General features: G+C 36.9%; 1 protein-coding gene across 1 annotated transcript; it reads right to left on the reverse strand.

Moving 5' to 3' along the window:
- Positions 1–796: 796 nt before the first annotated feature.
- Positions 797–21232, reverse strand: LOC115633105 (PDZ domain-containing protein 2-like). The gene is made up of 6 exons (XM_030530488.1): positions 21214–21232; positions 2190–5002; positions 1984–2112; positions 1525–1921; positions 1324–1461; positions 797–1253 (listed from the first exon to the last, which is right to left on the reverse strand). The coding sequence occupies exons 2-6, from the start codon at positions 4812–4814 to the stop codon at positions 1105–1107; spliced, it is 3438 nt and encodes a 1145-aa protein (XP_030386348.1). The 5' UTR covers positions 4815–5002; positions 21214–21232; the 3' UTR covers positions 797–1104.
- Between the last annotated feature and the right edge of the window lie 3910 nt (positions 21233–25142).

Here is a 25142-nt window from a genome sequence, read left to right on the forward strand (position 1 = left end):
TCTAGAGAAATAGGGGACAAATATTTTTCCGTGATTAAGAAAAGGTCCGATGGAATAGGTTGTGAAACGTGGAAAGATTTTGAATATGTTGTTGGAGAGAAAACTCGGTATTATTGTCTTATCTATATGAAAAATTACACGAAGATGAAATTACTTCCGACCCACATAAAACATAAATAAAAATTCATGAATTACATCATCTTTTTATATGAAAATGTCAAAGTTAGTTTACGATCGATGCAGAAAATGAACATTTCTTCACGCTGATAATATATTTTTTATTATGTTTTTTGTTTCATTTTATAAATTGCAGATATACATATGATATTAGCAAATAATTTTGTTTGCATACATTGTTGTTGTTGTTGTTTAAATAATAAAATTATGATAAAAGTAATTAAAATAATATATAACGTTCCCGTATAATTTATGGCATAGCATAATGATAAAAGTACACCGAAGTTCGATTCGTGTCCATATACTCGTATTGATGGTATACCAAAAAATTGCATATAAGGAAAATACCGCTGTTAAATAGAGGGGTTTCGTTTTAAATTGTAATACGATATATATATATGTATATATATATATATATATGTATATATATATATATATATGTATATATATATATATATATAGATATATATATATATATATATATATATAGATATATATATATATATATATATATATATATATATATATATATATATATATATATATATATATATATATATATATATATATATATATATATATGTATATATGTATATTAGTTTAGTAATATTATGTACATATCAAGCAATACATATTATGTATTAGGCTCAAGCGCCGCAAAGATTAAAAGTTAAACTCGTTTTAGAATACATCAAAGAAATTGCACTTTAAATTATTTAAATATATGTATGATATTGTTATACGCGTATATATGTATGTATATATATATAGATATATATCTCGGTATATATATGTAAATAAAGTCGTGTAAATGCAAAACATAAAGTCGCAACTTAGTCGTCCTCGTTGGCAAGGCCCGTCTCGGGATAAAAAAAACGAATCCGCTTCGATTTCAAACTTAAAACTAATTGTGGCGCATTCTGCGTTTTAGGCAAAGGAAATCATGACAGGACCCAGCGGGAGTTGTTTCATAAAATTCCAGGCGTCGACGCGTGTCATACGCGCCGTGGAAGCACCATTTATGCTCAGAATCTCATCGCCATTGCGCACCTGACCGGTTTTCTGGGCAGCGCCGCCTACAAATTAAGATAGCAATTAATAGAATCTCAAAATAATAGACAACACGAAATTGTTTCGATTCTTTACCCATGAAAACTTTCTTCACAATTAGTGGGCGGTTGCCCAGCGGCGAGTCGAAGCCACCCTCGATGGAGAAACCTAGACCACAACTATCCTTCACAATTTCCACACAGCGTGCGCCACCGCCAACAACAGTGTCCTCGGCTAGATAACAGATAGGTTAGAATTTAGAGTAGAGTTTTGAAAATGCCGCCAATCTTGACTCACCCTGTGCGCGTATTTCCGCGGCGCGCTCCAACAGCTCGCTGGTGCTCAGCTTGGCCGCCTCTCCGCGCGACATCTGACGACGAGCACGTATACCCGCTATGGCAGCATCTACGTCCGACTCATGCAAGCTAGCCGGCTGCTGGGGACTGCTGGAGCCGGTGCTAGGTGTGCTGGGCGTGGCCGCAGATCCAGTGCCGCCCTCATTGGACACAATATCCAGATCCAGGTCCAGGGAACGTGAAGCCTTGTGGTAATTGCGTTTGCGTTCGTAGTCTAACTCCGTGGGCTTCTCATTTAGCGAGCTAAGCGAACCCAGCGAGGAGCGTTTCTTGGTCAGAGTTTTAAGCACCAGCGATTCGGAGCGTGTGACCACCAGCACCACCTCTGGACGTGGCGTCTGGTTAAGAAGAAGAAGAAGAAGTTAATCAAAATTATTCAGCGGTGTATTTATCGACTCACCTTGAGCAAACTGATGGATTCTCGATGGGTTAGACCCCGCATGCTCATGCCATTGACGGCCAAGATGCGATCGCCCTTCTTCAGGCGACCATCCTTGGCGGCTGGTGTGTTGCTCAAGATCTTGTGTATCTGTAGGCAGAGAAAAATAGAGAGAGAAAGGGAGAATTAATTATAGAGAGTCTGGGCAATATTTTTACTATATTTACCGTTATTTCCTTAGCCTCATAGTCAGATCCACCAGCCAACGTAATGCCAATGCTGCTCTCGGGCGTATCACGCTGAAGCACAATAATGAAGGCTTCGGGAGTTTTAAGTGGCGGATCCGCCTCCTCGACAATCTGTTGGACATCCTGGGCGGTAATCAGACTCTGATTGCTGCCCAGCGATGAGAAGCTACCGAATTCTGTGGCCGTCTCCTGTGAGGTGCTCACATTCTGTGTGGTCGAGCTAACCCCCGATGAGCTCGAGGCGAGAGAGTCGAGCGAGGAGAAACGCTCGTGATGGGGTGTGCTGGCCTTGCCATTTATTACCACCGGTTTGTGTGTATTGTGATGGGGGGTGGGCAGAGGAGCTGCTGCAGCAGCACTGCGTTCAAATTTCTCACGAAGCTCTGCGGTATTCATCTTAGCCGGCTGTTGCTTTGAGGCAAGACTGCGACGCTCTAGCAAGAGGGAAGATGACGATGCTGGGGAAGATGTGTTGATGGTTGCTGCTGTTGTGGATCGCTGCTGTATCCATTTTGACAGTTCGGGGGCGGGCGCAGTGGGCTCCAGGGCCCGTTGTGCCAAGGGAGCTGCCACGGGCTTGGCACTGACCAGCTTGAGCTTGGCTTGCTGGGTGGGGTCAGCCTTGAAACTGGCCTTGCGCTCCTCATCGATGAAGATGGCACTGATTTTGGCAGGCGTGACTGCCGCATCGGAACGACGACTGCTATCATCGGTATCTGATGTTTGCTCCACATAGGCCACACTAATGATCTTGTCCACGATCAGCTGCTGTCCTTGCAGCTGCTGTTGTGATGCTAGCTGTTGTTGTTGTTGCTGACCACGCAGAGCAGCGACCTTGTAGGCGCTCATGGTCGGTTTGGATTTGAGGCGTCTACCCACACAGGCTTCTCCGTCAGTGCTATCATCCTCCTCGGCCTCCACATCCAAGACATAGGGACATTTGGCGCTGCGACATTTCGCCGAAGCGAGTATGCTTTTCCGGTTGGAGCTACCTGATGTTGCTTCGCTATTGGCTGACGAGGACATGGTCGTGTTTGTCTTTAAGACGCGTCTAGTCAGATCAACGGTGGGCGTGCTGCCCAACGAACTGCAGCTGGCCTGTGAGCCCGCCGAACCAGAGGTCAGAGTCGAGGTGTTCGAGCTGGCTATGGAGGTGTTTGTCTCGGAGCTTAGGGTGCGCGTTAGTGCGAATTTCTCGGGGGGCGAGGCCACGCGTGCTGTGCTGGAGAACACCGAATCCGTATCGCTCTCCTGATCCAGATGCGAGCTCGGCAGAGGTGGGGCACGTGTCGGTGTCACGAGAGAAGTGCGTGGCGGCTTTGCTGGTGGCTGTGATAGCTGCGGCTCCAATTGGCGACGCTGTCCACCAATAATTCCCAATCCGTTGGAGGTTCCATTATAAAGACTGCGATAGCTACTCGTTGTGATTGGCGTTGTGGTTGGTGTAGTTGGTGGTGGCCGGGCGCGTGTCTCGCCCAAACCACTATCCGTTGAATCCTCACCACTGGCTGCCTTCACTTGACTCTTGATCTCCGGCAAATCCAGAATGGGTTCCAGCAAATGCGGCCGCTCCGGAATGACTAGGCCGCGCAATTTCGAGAGGCTACGTCGGCGCTGCTCCAATATATTAGTGATCGCTGCCTTTCGATTGGCCTCACCCTCGCCCGAGAAGCTAATACGCCGCTCCAATTGAGCGGAGGCCAGTGAGGCAACGCTGCCATGCCGACGCGGTAAAGAGGCATACGAGGGCGTATGCAGCGTATTTAGGGAGTACATCGAGTCGGCGTGGTGTTGCAGTTGGGGCAGCTGTTTGGCCAACTGATATTGACGCTGCACATCATTTAGATTCTCTACGCTCATGGCGCGAGTCTTCAGTGGCGGCGTCGCCAAACTGGAGCTGCTCGAGTCCAGCAAATTTTCGCTGCTCATGTTCAGCGGCTTACGTGTTACGGTAAATGTGGGCGTGGCACTGGCCGAGGGTGTGGGCGCCGGTGCGTCATTCTCATTGGAGAACATGGCAATTTTATCGCGTACCGATTTCTCCGATTTTTCGTCCTTGCGCCAATCACTAGACTTGCGCGGTGCGCTCAAGGAACGTTGATAGTCGCGTGTGGTGCTGCCGCCAGGTGGCGTACTAAGTGTGCTGCCGCTAGGGAGCGTGCTAAGGCCGTGGCTCGTTGACAGGGAACGCGATGCTCGCGCATCCTCCACATTAACGATCAAGTCCTGGCGATATAATTTGCGCGGCACTGTCGGCGGTGGTCCCGTCTTTGGCAGCGGTGGTGCTGCCTCTAATTTGCTGTTGCTATTGTTGTTGTTGTTGTTGCTGTTGTGTGGCGTTGCCTCAAAGCTGAGCTCTGTAACGGTGGCTGGCGATGCTTTGTTAGCCGCAGCCGCTTTCAGCAGCGTCGAGGGCGGCATTATCAGTGGCTCGCTGAAGTTTGGTGGAAACTCGTGGCCATCGGGAGGCAGACGCGAATAGGTGGGTGGCGAGGCGTAGCTCAGATAATCGTGGACTAACAACTGTTTTATGCTTGTCGCTCCTGCTGTTGTTTTTGTGATTGTGGTGCTCGTGTTATTCGCCAGTGGTGGCAACAGCTCCATTTTGTGTTTACTGGAATTGTTGCTGTTTGTTGTTTGTCCTTTTGTTGTGGTTGTCGTCTTTGACGCTGCGGTTCCTGTGGGAGTGCTGCCAGGTGTTGTGCTGGTTTTTATGTTGATGTTGTTGTTTATAATTGTGTTGGTTGTTGTTGTTGTAGTTGTGTTGTTGTTATTGTTTAGGGTGCCAAGATCTGTAATAGGTTGAAGGAATAGTTTGTAACAGACGGTTAGAACATTTAAGGGCAAACAAATGGTAACAATAATCAGGTGGAATAGAGCACATTTTGGGAGAAGGGAAATGTTTATAAACATAAAAGCTAGGTCCTAATTCGGGTTCCCAATTGTTTTAAGTTTAGCTTTTTTACTTTCAATAAATAACAGCCAATGATCTTTAGATAGTTTTTATATATTAAGTACATATTTAATCTTATTTATCTGCACAATGTGGCACTTGTTAGTTTATTTTAGTCGATCGTAGGCTAAAGATGGAGACTGTTACCTCTTCAAGTTGGCAGGTGCTGTGGCGTTGCCACCTGGACTAGAGTGATTCTCTTTTTCGATAATAAATCAATCGATTACATAACAAGTTGCCCTTACTTGTAAAAAATAAATAAAAAAGAACATTTGATGATCAAATTTCGAAATGATGCAGAACAGAAAATGTCTCATACAAGTATGTTATTTTTGTGACTGATATTTTGATTAAAGAGGCAAGGGATCATATTTGAAGAATAGTGTGATTTCCAATTAGGATCAGTGTTATATCAGTATGGATTGGGTTGGGTTTTAATGTTAGCATCCACTTTTACAAATAATACGAATTTGTGTAAAAGTCTGTTAAGATTCAACAAGAAAAATGAAAAGAAAGAAAGGAAAAGTTTTCAAAGCCATCATTTCCAACCATATTTAAGTGTCTGCCAATTGTTGGCTTATTAGTCGAGGGAACGCACTTTTTGCTCTCTTACAACAAACATGTAATTATATGTGGGTCTGCAAAACTTTCGCCCAAAAATAGATGTCATTAAGCCGCAACAACAGAAAAAAGTGACAAAGCTTATAAGACAATTTAGGGGGAAAAAAACCGCAATAGCGAAAAATTTGGCTGAGGCTTTTGTCTTAGCCGCGAAGCGTTGACAAACGTTTCTAATAATAATGACAGGGACAAATGCAAAATAAATAAATTATAGACAGCAACAAATAAAAAAGAGTTTAAATAAAAGCGAAAGCTGACAAAGCAGAATAGAAAATTCAGCTTAAGACAAAAGGGCCGAAAGTAAAAACAAAAAACAAACGGCGACCCCCCCGGGCTATTGGTGACAAATTTTGCATAAGTTGGGGGCGATGTGATGTGCGATTTCTATAACCTCTTAATAAATTAGTGCTAAATTAATTATTTATATTATGCATTTATTTGCAATGCACTTATAGCAAGGCTAACAAGCTGAAGTCAGCGCTTACAGATGCTTTGTTTTGTCTTGGCCATAAATTTAAATGGAATTCATCACAACGTTTTGGCTGAGAAAACACGCCCACATCAATTTTACTTGTACGATTTGCATTTTTAATTAAACATGTTAAAAACATAAACAAGCCGTATAAGAAAGGCAGACGTGATTAAATTTTATTTAAATGAAAATCGCCATGCGTTTCATTTTATATTTATTTATATTCTCTATTTTTATGTTTTTTGCTTACACACATTTTGCGATTTCTTTCAGCGACCAAAATCGTTAAGCAAAATGTTAATGAACCTAAGCAAATGTAAACGTTGCCGAAAACAGAATTGTTTAATGAAAGAAAGAAGGTTAAAGAAATTGCATTTCAGCTCAAGTATTGAAGTAATAAAGTAATGATATTGCCGAGCAGAACATAATTGGTAAATCCAACTGTTTAACCCATTCCAATTGGGCTAATGAGTTCAACTAACCACATGCCGGGAATAGAGTTTTGCGGAAAAAGGTCAGCCAGACATTGGAAATTAAAATGAAAAGAATTTATGTATATGGGGGGAAATGACATCACAGCCATAGTTCTATGGACTTATCTATTAACAAGACTAGCCCCATAGATTTACTAAATATTTTAAATATATTCTATAAAAATATATTTTGTGTTTAAAGAGTTGCTTTGTTTGAGCTTCTTTTGATGATGATTCCTGAATTGCTGAATTGATGCAAATATTTTCAATATTTTATTTTTATTTAAAACCGAAAATTTTTGTAAAAAGTTAATTATTTGCAGTATTGAGTACAAATAAATTCGATATTTATGCCATTTCCTCTTTTAGGCCACACAGAAACGTTTCCTAGATTAAATGAATAATTTAAAAAGAAGTTTCGTGAATATAATAAAAACTTTATTAAGGAAACAGAATTTTAGTCTCCCAACTGAATTAAATATATCGAACCACATATTTGATTTAGCTTGAAAATAAATGTAATCGAAAGACAAACTGCCTGCAAAAACATTGAAAAGCAGCTATCGTTAGCACGAACGAATGTATTTAGATTTATTAGATTTGCTCACAGTTTCTGAGTCAAAATAAGTTTACGATATTTATCCAGCTTCCTAACTTTGTTATTCTCGCAATTTTTCAGTAGATTTCTTGTTATTTTAAATGCCATATCTATATAGCCAGAAAGTTGGCCGGCCAATACTAAATGGCCGAATACTGAACGCTCGTTACTCAACGCATATCCATAACCTTTCTAACCTTTCACACTACCATCGGGGGCCAAACCAAAAAAAATTACACAATTAAATGTGGCCAGACAGAAACACAGCAGGTAGTAATTGTGAAATATTGTGGCGAAAAAAAATCAAGAAAATCAAATACCAAACGTAAGCACACACAGAAATTGTTAAAACATTTTGCTAAATGAGCTGAAGCCAGGGCTAGAATCGTGTTCTTTAATTGCTGGCCGCTAAAGGCGGCGGCCAATACGAAATGGTAGCAGTTAAGAATAAGAAAAAGAAGTTAAGACGCTGCGAGACTCGATCGATATTTCAATTGTTCGATAATAATCTAAAGCTTGTGAAGAATTAATATTCATAGGCAAACAATAATCAAATTGAAGAGCGAATAACAAATTTAAAGGCAACGAAATCGAAATTGCGCAGAGTGGGCTTTAAAGATTCGAAGATTAATCGTCCATGACAGGAGAAAAGTGGTCTGAAGGGGTTTCCAGTTTAGCGGCACATTTAAATAAATGCTCTCGCCCTATCAAATTTTAATTACTTTTGCCGAAATCTGAACAATTAAGCGTGACGAGTCGACGCGTAACCAACAACAAAAAATTGCTTGACGGCGCCCAAAGCTTTTCTCTCTTCCCCATGCGATAAATAATTATAACAACTATTAAATTTCATTAGGCATAGTATGAAATTAATAAAACGTAATTAGTTAATAATATGCGCTAAGGCATCGAAAATCCAGCACTTAATTGTGAGCAATTTTCAACTCTTATATAATAATAAGTGTGTGGAAAAGTTCTAAGACCATACACCTATCAGACTCTAATTGGGTTTTAAGTTTCGGACACAAGCTACTTATATAGGTGTGTCATCGATAAAGAGAGACAAAACAAGATACGTATGTTGAACAAACGAAACGATTGTTTCATTAAATTGTTTTGCTGCTTATGACAAAGCTAAAAATATACAATTATGAACTTCTAATCAAAAAGGAAATGACGTTACTAGACTGTGATAGAATGTTCAATAGAAGCATTCGATTTCGGATCGCTTGCTGCTGACTCAGCCCGGAACGTGCCAGGCTTTCTGCCTCACTAAACAAACACACCCAACATATGTATATTCGTACTTGTATATATTTATTTACTTAGATATTTTGTAGTTTGCAGTGGCACTTATTTATGTGCTTAGATTTATTTTATATACGTGTATGTATATCATTCGATGATTTCACGTTTAATTTATTGTATCTTAACAGCGACTCTAATGGGAATTTATTAAGCATTTCGTATTGGAGCTATTGTTAAAACGCAGCGTTTGAGATATTGATTGATAAAAGCACATTAATATTGCGCAGCAGCTGATTATCGAAAGGTACAATAAGAATTCGCATCGGTTTTATTAAAGTTGTTATTGGCAAAAATGTTTATTAAACGATTATTGGGTTATTATATTTTTGTAGTAATTTCCTTCAATTGCGTCAAGTGTTTCGCCTTTCTTTGTAAATTTATATATTTCTGTCAAAATTTAACCCAAAAAGTAGACCTTGTTTATCGAAACTCAGAATTAATGCAAGAAATGTATCGAGTAAAGAAAAAAAAACTGAAAAATACATCAACAACAACAAATAATAATAAAAAAAGGAGCAGATTGTAAATTTATATACTCCTGTTAAAATTTACCCCAAAAACTAGAACTTTATAGCCCCACCATCAAGGACATCAATATACAAGTACGTGTATCGATACTCAGACTCGCGAATTGTTGCAAGAAATGTATCGAGTAAAGAAAAAGAACTGAGACAACAATATATTATGTATGTTAAAAAATAATTAGATTGTAAGTATTTATTTATAGTAATTTTTAATAATCCTAATTTTTATAATGAAAATTACTCGGCTTCAGAGAATAGGTTCTTTGCTTGCCAAGCTTTCTGCTATAGAGAAACAGTTTCTCTATAAACAATCGAAGGAGGAGCTTCAGTATAATTTTATTTTTGGTTATTTTTAGCAATCCTAGTTATTTCTTGTTTGTTATTATTGCTTTAAATATGGATTATTTCCAACACATTGTTACTTTCCTGTTGTTTTATTTCGTACTGAATGGTATCGTTCGAGTATTTAAATTGAAGGTTGCAGGTGCAACTGAAATAGTTTATAATCGTGCCACTAAATGATACCATGAAATTGCTCAGCTGAAGAGATGATTGAAAAAGCCTATAAACAAAGTAACCTTGCCTTTCTCCAATTTTAGCGAGGCACTTAACCGTACTGAGATCATTTTGTTAAAATTGCAATTAGTTGGTTGTTATTGCAATTACGCGTGGTATGCTCCGTAAATACTTAAAGTATTGATTATGCTTGTAGCTAGTATTTTATTTAACAATACATGTATGTACAAGAGTATGGTTGAGCTTAGATTTCAATGCCCAAAGGTCATTAAAAGAGAAGCTTCAACTGCAAAGCTGCTCATTCAATCGAGTCGAATGGCCGGTTCGAGTACATAAAATTCTTGGCACTTAGCGCGAAAAAAAGAACGCCACATGTCATTTCAGAGCACTCCACTTTTGACTCTTCGCGCATTATAATATGTATGTACGAGTACCCATATACATATACATATATGTTTGAGGCATTTCCGTGCCGACTCGACGAAGAGCGAACGAAGCCCAAGACATGCCAAAGTGTCGCTTTTAATTAGAAGTGAAACCAAAGTGGCTGGCAAGCTGATGCCATGGCTATAGAATTTGTGCGCAACTTCAATGCCAAGAACTAAGGCAAGTTCTTTGGAATCAAGCTTCGAGCGTTTGATCACATAAGCCGCCTAATAACTTCCGTTGTTATCATGGGACCGACCGGCCAAACCAACAAACGACCGTTGACGGGAAATGGGCGCATGTGCAGTTTAAAAGTGCAACAATAAGCAGAGGGAGGAGTGAGAGAGAGAGAGAGAGAGAGAGAGGGGGGAGAGAGAAGAAAGAAAAGCCACCTACTGATAATTATAAACTCTGTAGGCCAGTGTTTCCCACAGCGCTCCACTTAATGGGCTGCCATCATTTGCCTCCCTCTCCCACTCTCTCTCTCGCTCTTTCTCCCTCTCTCTTGCTCAGTCTCGCTCTATCTATTTTTTAGCCAGCTTTTCATTTGTCTATAAAAATCCTGTAACAAATTGCAAACATTTAGCGCACAAAACGCTCTGCTCTGGCCAGTCGCGCCCCTCTCTGCGCTTCCCAATCAAACCATTCCCCGACGGTGGGAAAAATCGTTGCCTCCATGGCTGCTTACGTACGTAAATAATTGAAATTAATATTTTCTGTTGAATTTTTTTCTGCTTTTCAACAATTTCTTAAAACATTTTATGCTCGCCATTCGTCGGTGTTCTTCTGACGAGCCCCAGCAATGGAAAAAAATGCGTAGATTGGTAGCTCGCACATTTTTCTACACACACAGAGCCGCTTCTCCATGGTTCTTGTTTTATTTTCTCAGTTTTACTTCTTGCCACCAATTTGCTGGAGTGGCAGGCGCAAAATAACAAGCGAGATAAATAAATAAAAAATAAATAAAAACCAACAACACACACAATCTGAGAGAAATATTTCAGCTAGCAAGCATGGCATATTTCATTTTAATTATTTTATTAAAGCGTTGCCGTAATGTGCAATTATTTAAATTGTTCGTAAATATTCAATTGCTATGGGCAGTTTGATGGATGGACATACAGACGTACACAATATATGTATATATACGAGTATATATAGAAGCAAGTGTATTTGTGCGAATATATTGGCGCCTTGGGCACATCAAAGAGATTTTGATTTTGATTTGTGTTGCAAAATGCTGAGCATTCGAATACTGTGCAAGCAAGCCCTAATCGAATTTAAGGCTCACGTCAGGCTTATAATTCAGTTCTCTATAATAAGCATGAACTGCTTAAATGTGTCTAAAAGCACACTGTGTTGCCAATGTTTTCCAGTGCTGAGAAATAATGAGTTTTTGATTAATATTCAAATTGAATAAAGGCCAGAAACAGTAGCCTTCATTGTGCACTTTCAATTGAATGTCTTGAAAATGTTAATAATGCAATATATAGTAGTATATGTGTAGATTTATATGTACTGGTATGTTAGATGAATAATGGTACAACAGCATGTCGAATTGGCTGATTTATTTTCATTTGCAAAACTATGTGTAGAGCATAAGCCGAATATGTTGTTTATAAAATAATTTGCTTCTCATCGCCCAATTAGAAGCGTGATGGACGCCTTTTAAGAATCGAAAAATGCCAACATTTTAAATTTTTTCTATAATAAAGACTATATAATAATTATGCAATTTTGTTTTTTAATTAGGCAGTCAATACCCAAACAACAAAGTATTATTTTGGTAAAATTATACAATTAGTTAGTTAATTATTATATTTAGCAACTGTCTTTATTAAGCCATACGAATATTGGTGTGGCTGCCTTAGGATATTTATATTTCTATCTGAAAAACCGTATCAACAGCTTAAGCTCGTGCACACATGCAAATAATTTGCACACTTATTTGCAAATTTTGCACACTTTGTCGTTGCAGATTGTTGCTACACCTTAGTATAGAATTGTCTTTAATTATATTTGAAGTAAAATAATTTTCATGACACCCTCGTAAGCTTCGACAGATTTGCGTACAAATCATTTTCCTAGTTCGACAAGAAAGATTTTTATAAATTAATGCACTAGTACCAAAAAAAAAAATAAAATAAATAAATTTGCCTGGGGGACCGTTGCTTTATAATGCAATGCTGCTTGTGTCTAGACTGTCTAGGCTATATAAATTAAAAACTTGAATATTTTTTCAAAAAGAAAAAGATATGTTTTTAAAGGCAATAACCGTCTGTAAAAAGTTTTTAGTTTTTCATCATAATTTTTGCTTTTTGATTAGAAAAACGTAATAAATAGTGCAATAATTGAGTTTCTTTTTAGCTCTTATAGCACTGAAAAGTTAATTAACTAATTTAACAGAAACACTTCCAATCAATTTCCTTTTTTTTTTTTTATTTGAGATATAAACGTAAGCCTTTGCTCTTCATGCAATGCAGTTTTGTGACACAAATAGAATAATGCTAGTGTGAATTGAGAGGAATAGTTTTTGGTGTTAAATAAATGCATTTCAACTTGATTATTACTACATATAATCGCATAGATACGAGTAGGAAATAACAGACAGTATTAAAAATAGTTAAAGTTCAAGCAAAAACATAAAATTTGGGTAACAAGTTCAATAAAATCGTATCAAGTTCAGGTAATTCCAGCTTTAAGTTAAAAGAAACCGCATATTTGCTGAGCGACAGCAGCAACACTTCTGCCCCCACATGCGAGTCTCACAAATACTCTTCTTACCTTTAAAAATATTTAAGCACACAAGCGAGCGACCATAAGTGGCATAAACAGAGCAGCTGCTGCACAAACAACCGCTTGATTACACACACACACACACACACACACACACACACACACACACACACACACACACACACACACACACACACACACACACACACACACACACAAGCAGAAATAAAACATTAAAAAAACGGCCAAGCCATTTCTTTATTAAATAAATAAGAATGAAAAAAAAAAAACAGCAACAGAACCGCTCGACTTCTTGATGGTGGCAAAAATTCTTCAGGTCTGTCTCTTGGTGTGCACGCCGTTTTGCATTTAATGTGTCATGCAACGCTGCCTGAGTCCGCGGGCCGAAGCTGCCTCCGCCTCTGCCACAGACACCGCCACAGTCATAGCGGCTGTCGTTGCATATGTTGCAGTTGCAACAACAGCCAGTGGTGGTGGTGGTGGTGCTGGCAGTTCAAATAGTTGTTGTTGTTTTTGTTGCTGTTGCTGTTGCTATTGCTATGTTATGTGACAAGCGCCGCAAAGTGTTGCAAACAATGGCAAAAGGCAAAGAGAGCTGGAAAAACGGCTTATGCATATGGCAAGCAAGGAAAATGTGTTGCCAAGAAAAATGTGCGCTTAAATTGCAAAGAGAAAGAGATTGACTGTATATGTGTATATAGGTGTATGTGTGTGTGTGTGTGTGTGTATGTGTGTGTGTGTGTGTGCTTGTGCCGTTGCATAAATATCGAGCTAAAGTGCCAGGTTGGCTGCCTGTCGGCTGAGCTGTCGGCCAAGCAACGTCTGCCACACACGTTGCACGCACCCAGCGGCTTTGCAACTTTGCAACTTGACTTAAACGCATTTTTTTCACCGCCGCAATGGGCTTCAACATTTGCTCGTTATGTGAATGAGACAGATCAGCATTTTTCTTAAGCACACTGGCAAAAAAAGAGTTGCACACTGTCAAGGAATCCAACCACGGATCATCGATAGAAATCACTCATGATTGTGAAACATAGAACTTATTATTATACTAATATGCAAAAGAACATATAGAAGCTTCGTATAGACTTTCTCTAAACTTTATTGGAAAAATTTTCGAAAACTGACTGTCTGATGAGTGCTCACATTATCAATCTATTCTGTCAAATGGAAATTATTCAAAAATTGAATGCAAGTAAAAAATATATATACCCTGTATCAGAAGGATTAAAACTGTATATTGGGTAAAATATGTAACAGTCAGAAGAAAGCATCTCCGACTCAAGATACATACACATATATATTCCAGTATGCTAAGACAATTCGATACAGAAGGGGATTCGCTCTTCTTCTTGTTCTTTACGCAATATAACTCAGCGCCTAAAGTTTATTTGGGTATTTGGGTTGTATCAAGCAAAATTTGTGTATTAAAAAGTCTATAAAACCGAAAATAATTCAATATTATGCAATTTATGACAATGTTCAACACTCAGAAATCAATTTTACTCTCTTGAAAAATATATACGACATCTTTGAATACCTTTATAATAGGTAATAGTTGAATATAAGTCGTTGATTCCATAGCAACAGGAACTTATTTTATTTATCTTTAGATGTGAATCAACAGACATGCAAAAAATTAGCCCACAATTTTGTGTTCTATTACAAGTAGGGTTTTTAAAAAGGAGCTCCCCAAATAAATATTTGTTGTATTTAGCTACGATTAAGTGTAGAATTGGTAGTGTTTTTATATAAAAAAACAATTCGAGAAACTTGTGTGTGTCTGCATATCGGACCATATCTTTAAAATTTCCTATCGGCTGGATGGGGTATACAATCTGAACTGAATTGCAACTTTTATACTTAATATTGTATAACGCCTTTTAATTGAAATAGTATCTATAATGATAACACTGTCAATTTTTTGCAAAATAAAATCTGTTTTTAAAAAAAGGTTAACATTAGGTTTGGACTGTATTGTATTTTATTATACAAGTATGTTTGAATAGTCCTTATCTTCACCTATTTGCAATTTCCTTTATTTTTATAATTTAATGATTTTTAAGCTTGAAAATAATATTTGCCTTAATTTTATTGCCAGAAGAAATTCAATTTGTTTTCAAATTAAGACTCGCATTGTCCCATATATTACCTTTATTGTAGATTATTTCCCGGATTTAGTTTTTATACTCGTGCTTTCCTTCTTTGTTAGCTCAGGGTCTGCAGAGGATTGTACATGAATTGCATAATTAAAGTTATGGCAGCAGTTCATGATTGATAGCTGACACATTCCATAATAAATAAACCCATAAAATGAAGTCAGGCGTCTCTTAAAACAAAAACACAAAAACAAAAAACAAACTATGTAATTCCGATTTAAAGCGCATACTGCATTTTCCACAGCTTTTATAGCCACTCCGAAAAAAAAGAAGTAAAACGAAAAAAGATCATTCACACGAATTGCGATCGCATCTAAAAAATGCATTGCCCATAAATTATGAGACGCAGCGCCAGCATTTTTATATTTTTTGAAAACAAATAAATCTTGGCAGACACATAAAACTCAAAAACCAAAAAAAAAAACCAGAGTCGACTGGCCGACCAAAAGTGACCGCAATTTAAATAAAGAAAAATGATGAAAATAAAAACGAAAAGCTAAAAACTAATTAAAATAATACCAAGAAATTACGGAAGCAACTAATTGGCTTGACTTTTAAGTGTGACATTTGTGGAACGAAAACTTCAAGTTGAAGTTGCTTTTTATGTTACTAAATAATACACTCGAACTAGTTAGTTAGTTAGCCAGTTAGAGGGGCGCTCTTATATAACAGCAACAATGATAAACAATTTGAAGTCAAGTCGAGAATCGTAGCGAAAAAGTCGGCTGCCTTTTGATCAGATCTGATGCACGAGAAAAGGGGAAGAACATTTGCACTCGTTACTTAAATACTTGAATTCCAGGCGCATTTCGTTGCAAGATATTTCATGTGCCTTGTATCCATGGCCTGGCATCTCAAATATGAGTTTGAAACGTGTGTTTGATGGCCGCCTGCCGCTTGTCATTTAATTGCAAGCCAATCGACAATTAAATGTTGCAAATGGCATCAGGGGGTTAATTATATACACGTACTCCTATATAGGTATGTATGTATGTATGTATATATGTTTGTGTATAAACGGGACAGCTTCTAAATGTGTGTGTGTGTTGAAAAAGGGCGTAGTTGGGAAGCAGAAAACAGAGCAACGGGCACACGCTTCGCTGCACATTTTAAACGCCAAGGTTCAAAACTATTAAAAGTGTTTTCTTTGGCCCGAAAGGCCTCCTCAGAAGCGGTGCATTCAATTGTGGCATGATTCTGAGTTTTGTGCTACCAAACACCTGTGACTCTAACCGAACCGACCGACTCACCGACTAAGAGAATTTCTGTCTGTCTATCTGTCTGTCTGTCTGTCCATTTGTCGGGTTTGTCTGTCTGCTGTGATCTTTATCAGACGCACAGTCGGCACTTCAAGTTCAGTTTAGTTAGGTTTCGAAACCATTTTCAACTCTGTTCTCATTGTATTTCAAGAGTATGATGGACTCCTCATTTCCATTTGGCTGCGTTCGAGTCAAGTCAAGTGAAGTAGTTGTTGTTGTTGTTGTTGCTGCGAGTTTCTTCAACAGTAGCCGCCTCACCTTTTGTGTAGATTTTCTCGACAGATTCTACGCATTGTTTTCTTATCAATTAAAGCGTGACCTTTGTTGTGGTTTATCTGAGCGAATTAGTTCGGCAAGTTGTTCGGTCGGCTGCTTTATGGTCTAATTAGTTGGCTCTAGAAAGTGCCCACCAAAACTAAAAACACATCATTTGACTCTCTGGGGTCATTATGAGTTCATCAACTCATAATGAAAACTCACATGGGACTGGTGCAGGCGAAAAAGCCAAACATGACATCAAGTTACGACTTTCTAGGCGAACTTATCGACATTATAAATTATAAATAACCTGCTATCAAAGATCATAAAATACAAAAAATGATGACAGCATAACGAAATCAATTAATAAATGAAGGAAACACAAAACTTTATAATCGTTGAGAGTGTGTGAGAACGACCTTTATTTATATTTTATAGTCGACTATAGCTGTCTGAAGTTACACCTTTTAATATCTAAAGCCAAAGCATTGGACATACTATTAAAGAGCAATAAAAGCATTTTACAACAGCACCTTCAAATTGGTATACATTGGTGTATCTAGATTTATGACGTTTGCCACTCGAAGCTCACAAGCACCCATTGCTATGTATCTGATAGCTATAAAAACAAATACACCTGTCAACGAATGCCAAAAAGTCTATTCGATTTGTACAAGTGTCAGTTGGCCTGGCTTTGAAAGCACTGCTGCTGTTGTAATAAAATTAAAGCAAACACGAATGGAAAACTGTGCCATAGACTATGGAAATACCTAACAATTGTGCATGTACATGCATGTATGTATTTGCCAGATACAAATGTATCTGTGCTCTTCATAAATGCAACTGCAACTTCTGCACACAGTCGAGTTAATTTGAAGGTAAATGAAAAGAGGCAAGGTAAAACGTTTGTTAGTAAATGGAAATATTGAGTTGAATCTCGTTGAAAAAAAATTATTTTAAATTTTCATTTGAGATTACGACTTTTGTCAAATCTAATGAATAATTTAAAGTGACTTAGAAGGGGTACTATTGATTGCCAATTCTAAGTTACAGCGCCGCAACGGCGTTATAGTGTTGGAAAATGCCCGCAAGTTTCACTCCAAAACTCACAGATGGAATTTTTTTTAACTTTAAAAAGTGCGTTTTGAATCGAAAATAGCTACGCTCTATCTCCCTTCATGGAATCAAGCTAAAATGCTGCTGTCCTCATATTTAAATAAAATAATAGATATCCATATTGTATGTCACAAATGAGCGAAAAAATTCGGTACTCATGGAACCAGCAAATTTGAATGAATTCTTGTTTGTTTTTCGAAAAATATCAGAATTATTTTTGTAGCTAAAAGTAGTTAAAATAACAAAAAAAATGAAAAACAAAATATTTCAATTGCTCTTTTATATTGTACAGATTGCTATTAACCTTCAAGCATAAATTGTATAAAGTGTATGATTTCTCAAAATATTCCAATTTGGAGTATTTTTCGAATTGCTATTCAAACTCTGATAAATGACAAGTAAGAATATTATAATGCAAAAGAATCTATTACAAGCAAAGTATGGTCGAAGAGACTCAAATATTTCAGAATATATTGAAGACATAAGAAGACATACATTTACATTGTTTTTATTACCGATATGAAATCATAAATTATATTTATTTATGTAACCAACTTTTTGCAATGCTTTTCCTGTTCAGACTCCTTTTAATTCGATTTACTTACGTATTCACTTTCGGAGCGCGTAACATAATTACCTTTCAAAAATTGTCGCAAAAAGCGTTACAAAAAAGAAGAAAAAAAAAAACTGAGTTCGACATGAAAGAAATGATAAAAATGGTAAGAAAAAACCCAATTTCAATTGGCCAGCTCTTTGTAATTTCCTGAACTTGCCGCAACCCTTTGCCAATTTTTGCCATAAATTCTCTCTTTTGTTTTCGTTTTATTCGGTGCACAATTTTGTTGACATTTGCAAATTCTTGTCACATTTAGCGGTGAACGCAAAAATGAAAAAAAGACACGAAGCGATCATATAAAAAAATGTATTGTCTTGTTTTATTTTTGTTACTCAAGCGAATTTCAACTATTTATTTGTTGGCGGCGGCCTCTTTTTGTGTTTTTATTTAATGGCCTGCAAAGCGCTGGAGTTGCATTTAAAAACGCATTTAAAAGCGACTCACCTGCCCTTGCCCCCGCACCTTCCCCCCGCCTACCAAGAGTTGTGCAAATTATAATGCAGAAATTGAATGAAAGCAACAACAACAATGACAATAAGTTGACGGCTCTACTCGCGTAAGTAGGTAAATGTTTATTTTGCGCTTAATTCTGCATTTGACAGCACTTTGTGGCTTTGAATTTGAAATCGGCCCTTGGAGGCTATCGTTGGCGAGTGTAGGGCACGGGGTAGAGAGGTGCAGGTGACGAATTTGTAACATAAAATATTTATGTAAATTATTGATGCGAAAACGCGCAATGAAAGTAGTTCAGTTCAGTTTTCAAAAAAGTGTTTGTCTCTGGCATACAAATGGAATACCAAAAAGGTTGGTTTTCAACAAATTGGCACAACGAAAGAATTTCTTTGTGTTACCATCGCCATTGAAAGAACAGAACTTTTACTTATTTAGTATGTGAGCAGGTGGTTTTTGTTGCCTTTGTGGCTAAAAAGAATGTGTCACAAATGAAAGCTAATTCGAACCTGGTGGTCTATCTGTTAAACGATATTCCATATAGAAAACAAACTCTTAATTATGATTTTTTATGGCTAATATTTATTTTTAACATTATATTTATAGTAAGCATTGATTTTCAAACGCCGGCTACAGAAACTTTTGAAAATATAAATTCTTTCTTGGAGGGTATTGAACAAACACAAGAATCTAAGAAGAAGCTTAAAACCATGATGCTAATGGATAACTAGACTGATCTCCAACACCCTGCACCACGAAGGACTTTATCTACGTTATATGCAATATTTATCATTATATTCAACAAGATATTAAAGAAAATACTTGTATATTTAATCTAAAAATGGACAAAACCAAACATAGGCATAGAATAAATTCCCAAGATAATTTTGCGGAGCAGTGAATAATCAAATTTATCTGTGTATATATATTTTATATATTTATAATAAAAAAGTTTGACATGAGTTCTAGTTAATAAAACACACTATACTCTTGAAAGTTCGAGCTTTTGAGGTGAATTTTTTAAACATAGAACATCCTTCGAATTAAACATGATTTTTAAAGGTAACTTTCTTATGCTTCCTAAATAAATCAATCCTAGTCCCATTTAAAAAAAGGTTCCCTAGAAATCTTCACAAGTCAATTACTTACAAAAAATTAAAAATTTCAAAGCATTAGATGATGAAATACTTTGTTGAAATTAGAAAATAGAATAATTCTCGGCCTGAAATTACAAATTGTCGATAGTAATCGATACACAATCTGAGACTCTTCCTGCCCTAGATAAATTTGGGTTGGATTCATCCCTGGATTCATGCTCACGCATTGTTTCGAAATTTCAATCATATTAGTAAAATGTACTAACAACAAATCATTTTAAATAAAGAGTCAGAGTCAAAATATTAAACGATAGAGCTATTGTTGCTTTGAGGGCTTGGTCGGTTCTACATTTGAAAGTGTAAATGTTAATAGCCATGAAATAACGCTACTTCTTTTGACTTCGCTATCAGCTATGCAGGTATCAGCGATAGAGATCTATGGCACAGTTTTAACGGCTATCTTTTGATCGTTCCACATATTACTTGCCTTTCTAAATGTTGTTGCGTTACGGACACTTTCGTTTATGCAAAAACGTCACAGCCATGTTTTGTTTTTGGCAAAATATTTAAACAGTTTTGTTTACAGCACAGCAGAGGGATTTTCTTTTGCGTAATCGGCCGAATATGATTCCCAAGCGGGTTTTGTTGCACGTTTAACGGTAATCGATTTGGACGCCAACTAACGCATTTCACTGCAAAGTTATTTTGTGCACAAAATTAACATAATTATTATGTATTGTAATTATTTTTAAACAAAAGGCGCCGCGTGGGGGCTAAAAACATTTCTGTTATTAAAGTCTGCGAAGAAATTTCACTTTTTCTACAGTAGATTGTGTTTGTGTGTGTGTGTGTTTGTTTGTTTCTTTCTGCTTCTTCTTTTTTTATCATTTACTACACATACATACAAACATATTTCTTGTCTTGCCCAAATAGCAATTATAATAATAGTGGTAGCAAGCAGAAATGGAAGAAATGGAAGTTTTAAAAAACAATTTGCATTGCAACAAACATTAAATGTATTCGCAACATTTCTGCTTACAAATTATGAAAATGTGGCAATTAATTTTACGCTCAAATGCACGCCTAACTACAGAAAACGGAAATGGCCGAAATGTTGCAATTAATTTAATGGCCGATTTCGATTTTTGCAATGCACATAAATTTGTAGTAATCTTTGTAGTATCTTTGTAAATAACACATATACGTTCACGTTTTAAGTGCTCGTTAAACGTATTACACGAATTTATGGAAACGTGAATGAACTTGCAGTCAAAAGCACTGTTATTTATGCAAAAAGAACTTCACGGTCACTAAACTGCACAAACAAACACACAAACACATACACATACAGTCACATGCACATGCACACCCAAACACAAACACAATCACACACTCACAGTTGAAGTCAAACGGATGGCAAAGCAATTGAAAACCGATCGAGAGAGTCAAAGTCAAGTTTAAAAGCTTGAAGCGCGCGCATTTCCTCCCACGCTGCCGGGCGCTTTTTTAATTTTCTAGAGAGCCGTTCACGTTGTGGCCGCGTCGAGCGTCGAAATTCAACTGACTTGAAGAAGTTGGCGCGCTCCGTACGCCAGCCACTGCCACTACCAGCGATCGAGTTAAGACGATCGGCACTCGGCAACTGCCGCTCAAAGTCGTTTGACAGCCAGCTGTTCGCCTCTGCTCGGCATCAGCATCGGCTTCGACTTCTGCTTCGGCTTCGGCTCCGGCTATGCTGTGCTGTCGCGGCGCTTGCGATTCTTTATGTTTTGGTTTTTAATTGTCTTGATTATCAATAAAAAAAAAACAAACATTTTCGGCGAGGTAAGAAACTCAGCGACGAAAGTTAGGCTGCAACTCGCACAACTTCTGATATTCATTTAGTGGCGAAATACAAATGCGACTACTACTCAACAATAAAACAAGTTGTATTCTAAGGCAAGTTAATTATACATACATTTAAGTGTTGGGCTTTCAATTTCTACATTAAAATTTATCAAATCCATTTATTGCCATCGAAATTATGTCGCATTAATTAAATTCCTATAGCTATAACTACCAGTTAGAAGCGATTATATTCTAGTTTTAGAATTTCTGCAACCTATTTTGAGTCGAATAATTCTGTTAATTCATATTACTTTGAGTCGAAATAATTAATTCTGTTAATTTATATTGCTATAATTAAACAGTCAGTTGGGACAACATATATTTAGGTACTTCATTTTTATTGTTGATCATTTTTTCAATAAAGTAAATAAATTAAACATCAAGCTTACAAATTTATATATGCTGCAGAGCTAATCGTAAGGCCGGATGGACCTATGGCATCAAAGTATGGGGTACAGCCAGCCATTTTAACGTGGAGAAAGCAGCGCTTCCCATTGAAAACATTGAGGATTCTAGACATACCTCTTCGTAAAAGCTAACTTTGCATAATGAAATAATGCATATGGTTTTATTCCCCAATTTTTTAAATACTATAGGTATCTTTTAAAGTGATTCATCTTAAAATTTAAAATTGTTTCATTAAGAACATATCTTAAACAAAGATAAAAGGAAAAAAGTACAATTTGCCTTCGAAATTCAACGAAATTACTTTTGCAGTCAATAAAAATCTCAAAATATTAGTGTAGAGTGCTTACACCAAGTGCTGGTGTTTTCGCCACTACATGTACTGTATCTATAGTGATTATCAGGAGTTGCAGCAGCAGGCCCACAAGACGAGCTGTTCTTCATATGTGTGTCTACATAGATGTGTTTGTGTGTGTGTGTGTGATCGTATTACAAGCCGATGACAAATTTCTGATAAGCGAACAAAATCTTTGACTTACATTTTTGTAATTTGCCTGATGAAAAATTACAGAGCATGAGCAAGAGATGAAGATAGAGATTACAGGTTGAAGACCCTTGATAAAGGCAGTGTTGGAACATAATCATAAGATTTGGTAACTTTTGCCACACCTGGTTGGCAACATTTTAAAGCAATTACAAGTTTTCTGATATCAATCAGAATCACGGATGCAGGGATACACAAAATTTCTTACAATGATGACAGATGTGTTTCAAAAATTTGAAATCTTTGATCCAATCGCAGAGACGGAACGTTGCGAGCTATATTTACTAGAGTTCCTTAGTGGTTTTAAATAGCCGAAAATAACTTAAAAATTTAATTGAAAATATTCTCTAGGTCTATTCTAAAAACCTTTTACTGGTTCCTTTTTAATATCAGTCCTCTCTAAAAGTGATCTATAGTTGTATGACCCTATATCTTTATGATGCCTTTTCATTCGCACTTTGTACCTTGTCACTCACTCACAAAGCTTGCGTCAATTGTGTTCATGACTTGTCATTGGCGGCTCTTCAAAGTGTTATTTATGGTCTATTCTTGAGAAATACTTGAATGGAATATATACGACTATATACTATGTACATATATGAATGGGATGTGCCCAGCAATCTACAATATTTGCATGTGTCTCACTTAGCTTGGGCATATTTAAATTAATTTACGACCTTAATGTATTTAAGTTTTTTGCGCACTCGCACATGTGGCACTGATGTAACAATATTATTATTTTTAATTGCCTCAGTTTTCTTGAATTTTAATGACAATATTCACAGAATTACACAATGTGCACAATTCTGGTACTAGAACTTAATTTTACACAGCATTCCATGATGGACATGAGCCTTTGAAGATCACTGTGCTCGTTGATTAGTGAGTTATTATCTATTTATTACAGATCTGACCGACGATAATAGGCGATACCAAAAGGCATGTTACAGAGAACAAGATAATTTTAATGACCATGATTACCCATTAGTTGTATGCACCCGAAAAATTAACGACAATTGACATCATAAACTGTTATCAGAGCTTTGTCAAGTATTCATTTGACATGTTCCAAATGCAACATAACTTCATACTTTAGTCATGATCCAGAAATATAAGGCAGAACAATAATATTTAATTTTAATGATCACTCATCAGTTACATAGACAAAAAGGGTCATCAAAAGTTTGGACGCCAATATAACTCTATACAAAAGTGATTATATTTTGTAATAAACGTTTTAAATATCGTATTCGCAGGAAAGGAAATTTAGAGGAAGATAGGCGATCGAAAATTGATTGTATTATTTATATGATACGTTTTAAATCATAGCCATCATAGATATTGTGATAAATTATAGTAGTTTTTATAACCGTGATCTCGATTTAATTGCATTTACCCGAAAAGCCAAGTATTTATAATTCTTCTTCGCTTCATTTAATACTAATCGTATACAATTATAAACTTTTCTATAAGTTTAAATATATATACAAGTATATACGGGATAGTAATGCTGATCTCCTGCTTTTTAGGAGTCTTGGTTAAAGAGCTCAACTAAGAAGAGGACACCTTTTTAAACAGGGTCATCATAATAATAATGAATAGTTCAACGAAAATCCTGATGTTTTCCCTGGTACTGTTTTAGAAACTATTTGTATTATATACAATATACAAGTATATCAGTTGTATTTGTTGAAAAGAGAGAACATTAAGTTAAAAGCTAACTTAATATTATAATAAATGTCTGCTAATAATGCGTCTTAGTTTCTCCAATTATCATAGAAATCTCTCTACTCGTATATAAAAGCTCCCAGTTATGGGTGCTATAAAACGGAAGATGCACGACAAGCCCCGCAGACATGACTAAATCGAAATGGCATCCAAGGCAATGGGATTTGAAATAATTTTGCACTTCCCTGCTCGCTAATATCAAATTTAATGGCCAGCTGTTTTGCATTGTACAGAGTGCGTCGTTTGAATTAGAATAAGCAAAATACTTAACACATGTTTTACATGCGTAAATATGCAAGATCCGTTCATTATTCATTATTCATTACTCATTCTTATGCCAAAAGTGGGAGATGTTGCAAAGCTTTTTCGGCATGGGGGATGACGATGTGGTTGATGTTGATGTTGAGACAGAAAAAGACATTTGGTTTCTATTAGTATTGGGCTGGGTTGTCAATCACACGAATCAAATAATGATAAACATAACTCACACCCGAAGATGTCCAAAACCGAAAAACGAAAAAAAAAAGAAAACAGAAAACTACGCAGCACTAATGATAAATGACAATTTGAAATGGAAATGCAAGTTCCATTTGGCCACATTATAAAAACATTTCGGATGAGGAAAGTGTTCTATCTCCCTGTTCGGCTGCGTCTTGTGTGTGAAAGTTTGGCCAAGAAATTCATGAGAGAGAGAGAGGAAGAAAGTGGGTTTTCTTCTATTTTTAATTATCAAAAGGTCGTGCTTAGATGGACGACTCGCCG

The sequence above is a fragment of the Scaptodrosophila lebanonensis genome, unplaced genomic scaffold, assembly GCF_003285725.1.
Source record: "Scaptodrosophila lebanonensis strain 11010-0011.00,11010-0021.00 unplaced genomic scaffold, SlebRS2 tig00001415-arrow-pilon, whole genome shotgun sequence".
Classification (NCBI taxonomy): Eukaryota; Metazoa; Arthropoda; class Insecta; order Diptera; family Drosophilidae; genus Scaptodrosophila; species Scaptodrosophila lebanonensis.

Bases quoted from the DNA above. Each gene is read 5' to 3' on its own strand.
- LOC115633105 (XM_030530488.1), bottom strand. From the start codon at position 4,814: ATGGAGCTGTTGCCACCACTGGCGAATAACACGAGCACCACAATCACA. The intron at 1,922-1,983 runs GTGAGTCGATAA...CTTCTTAACCAG, and splicing joins AATCCATCAGTTTGCTCAAG to ACGCCACGTCCAGAGGTGGT. The intron at 1,254-1,323 runs GTAAAGAATCGA...CTTAATTTGTAG, and splicing joins TGTGAAGAAAGTTTTCATGG to GCGGCGCTGCCCAGAAAACC.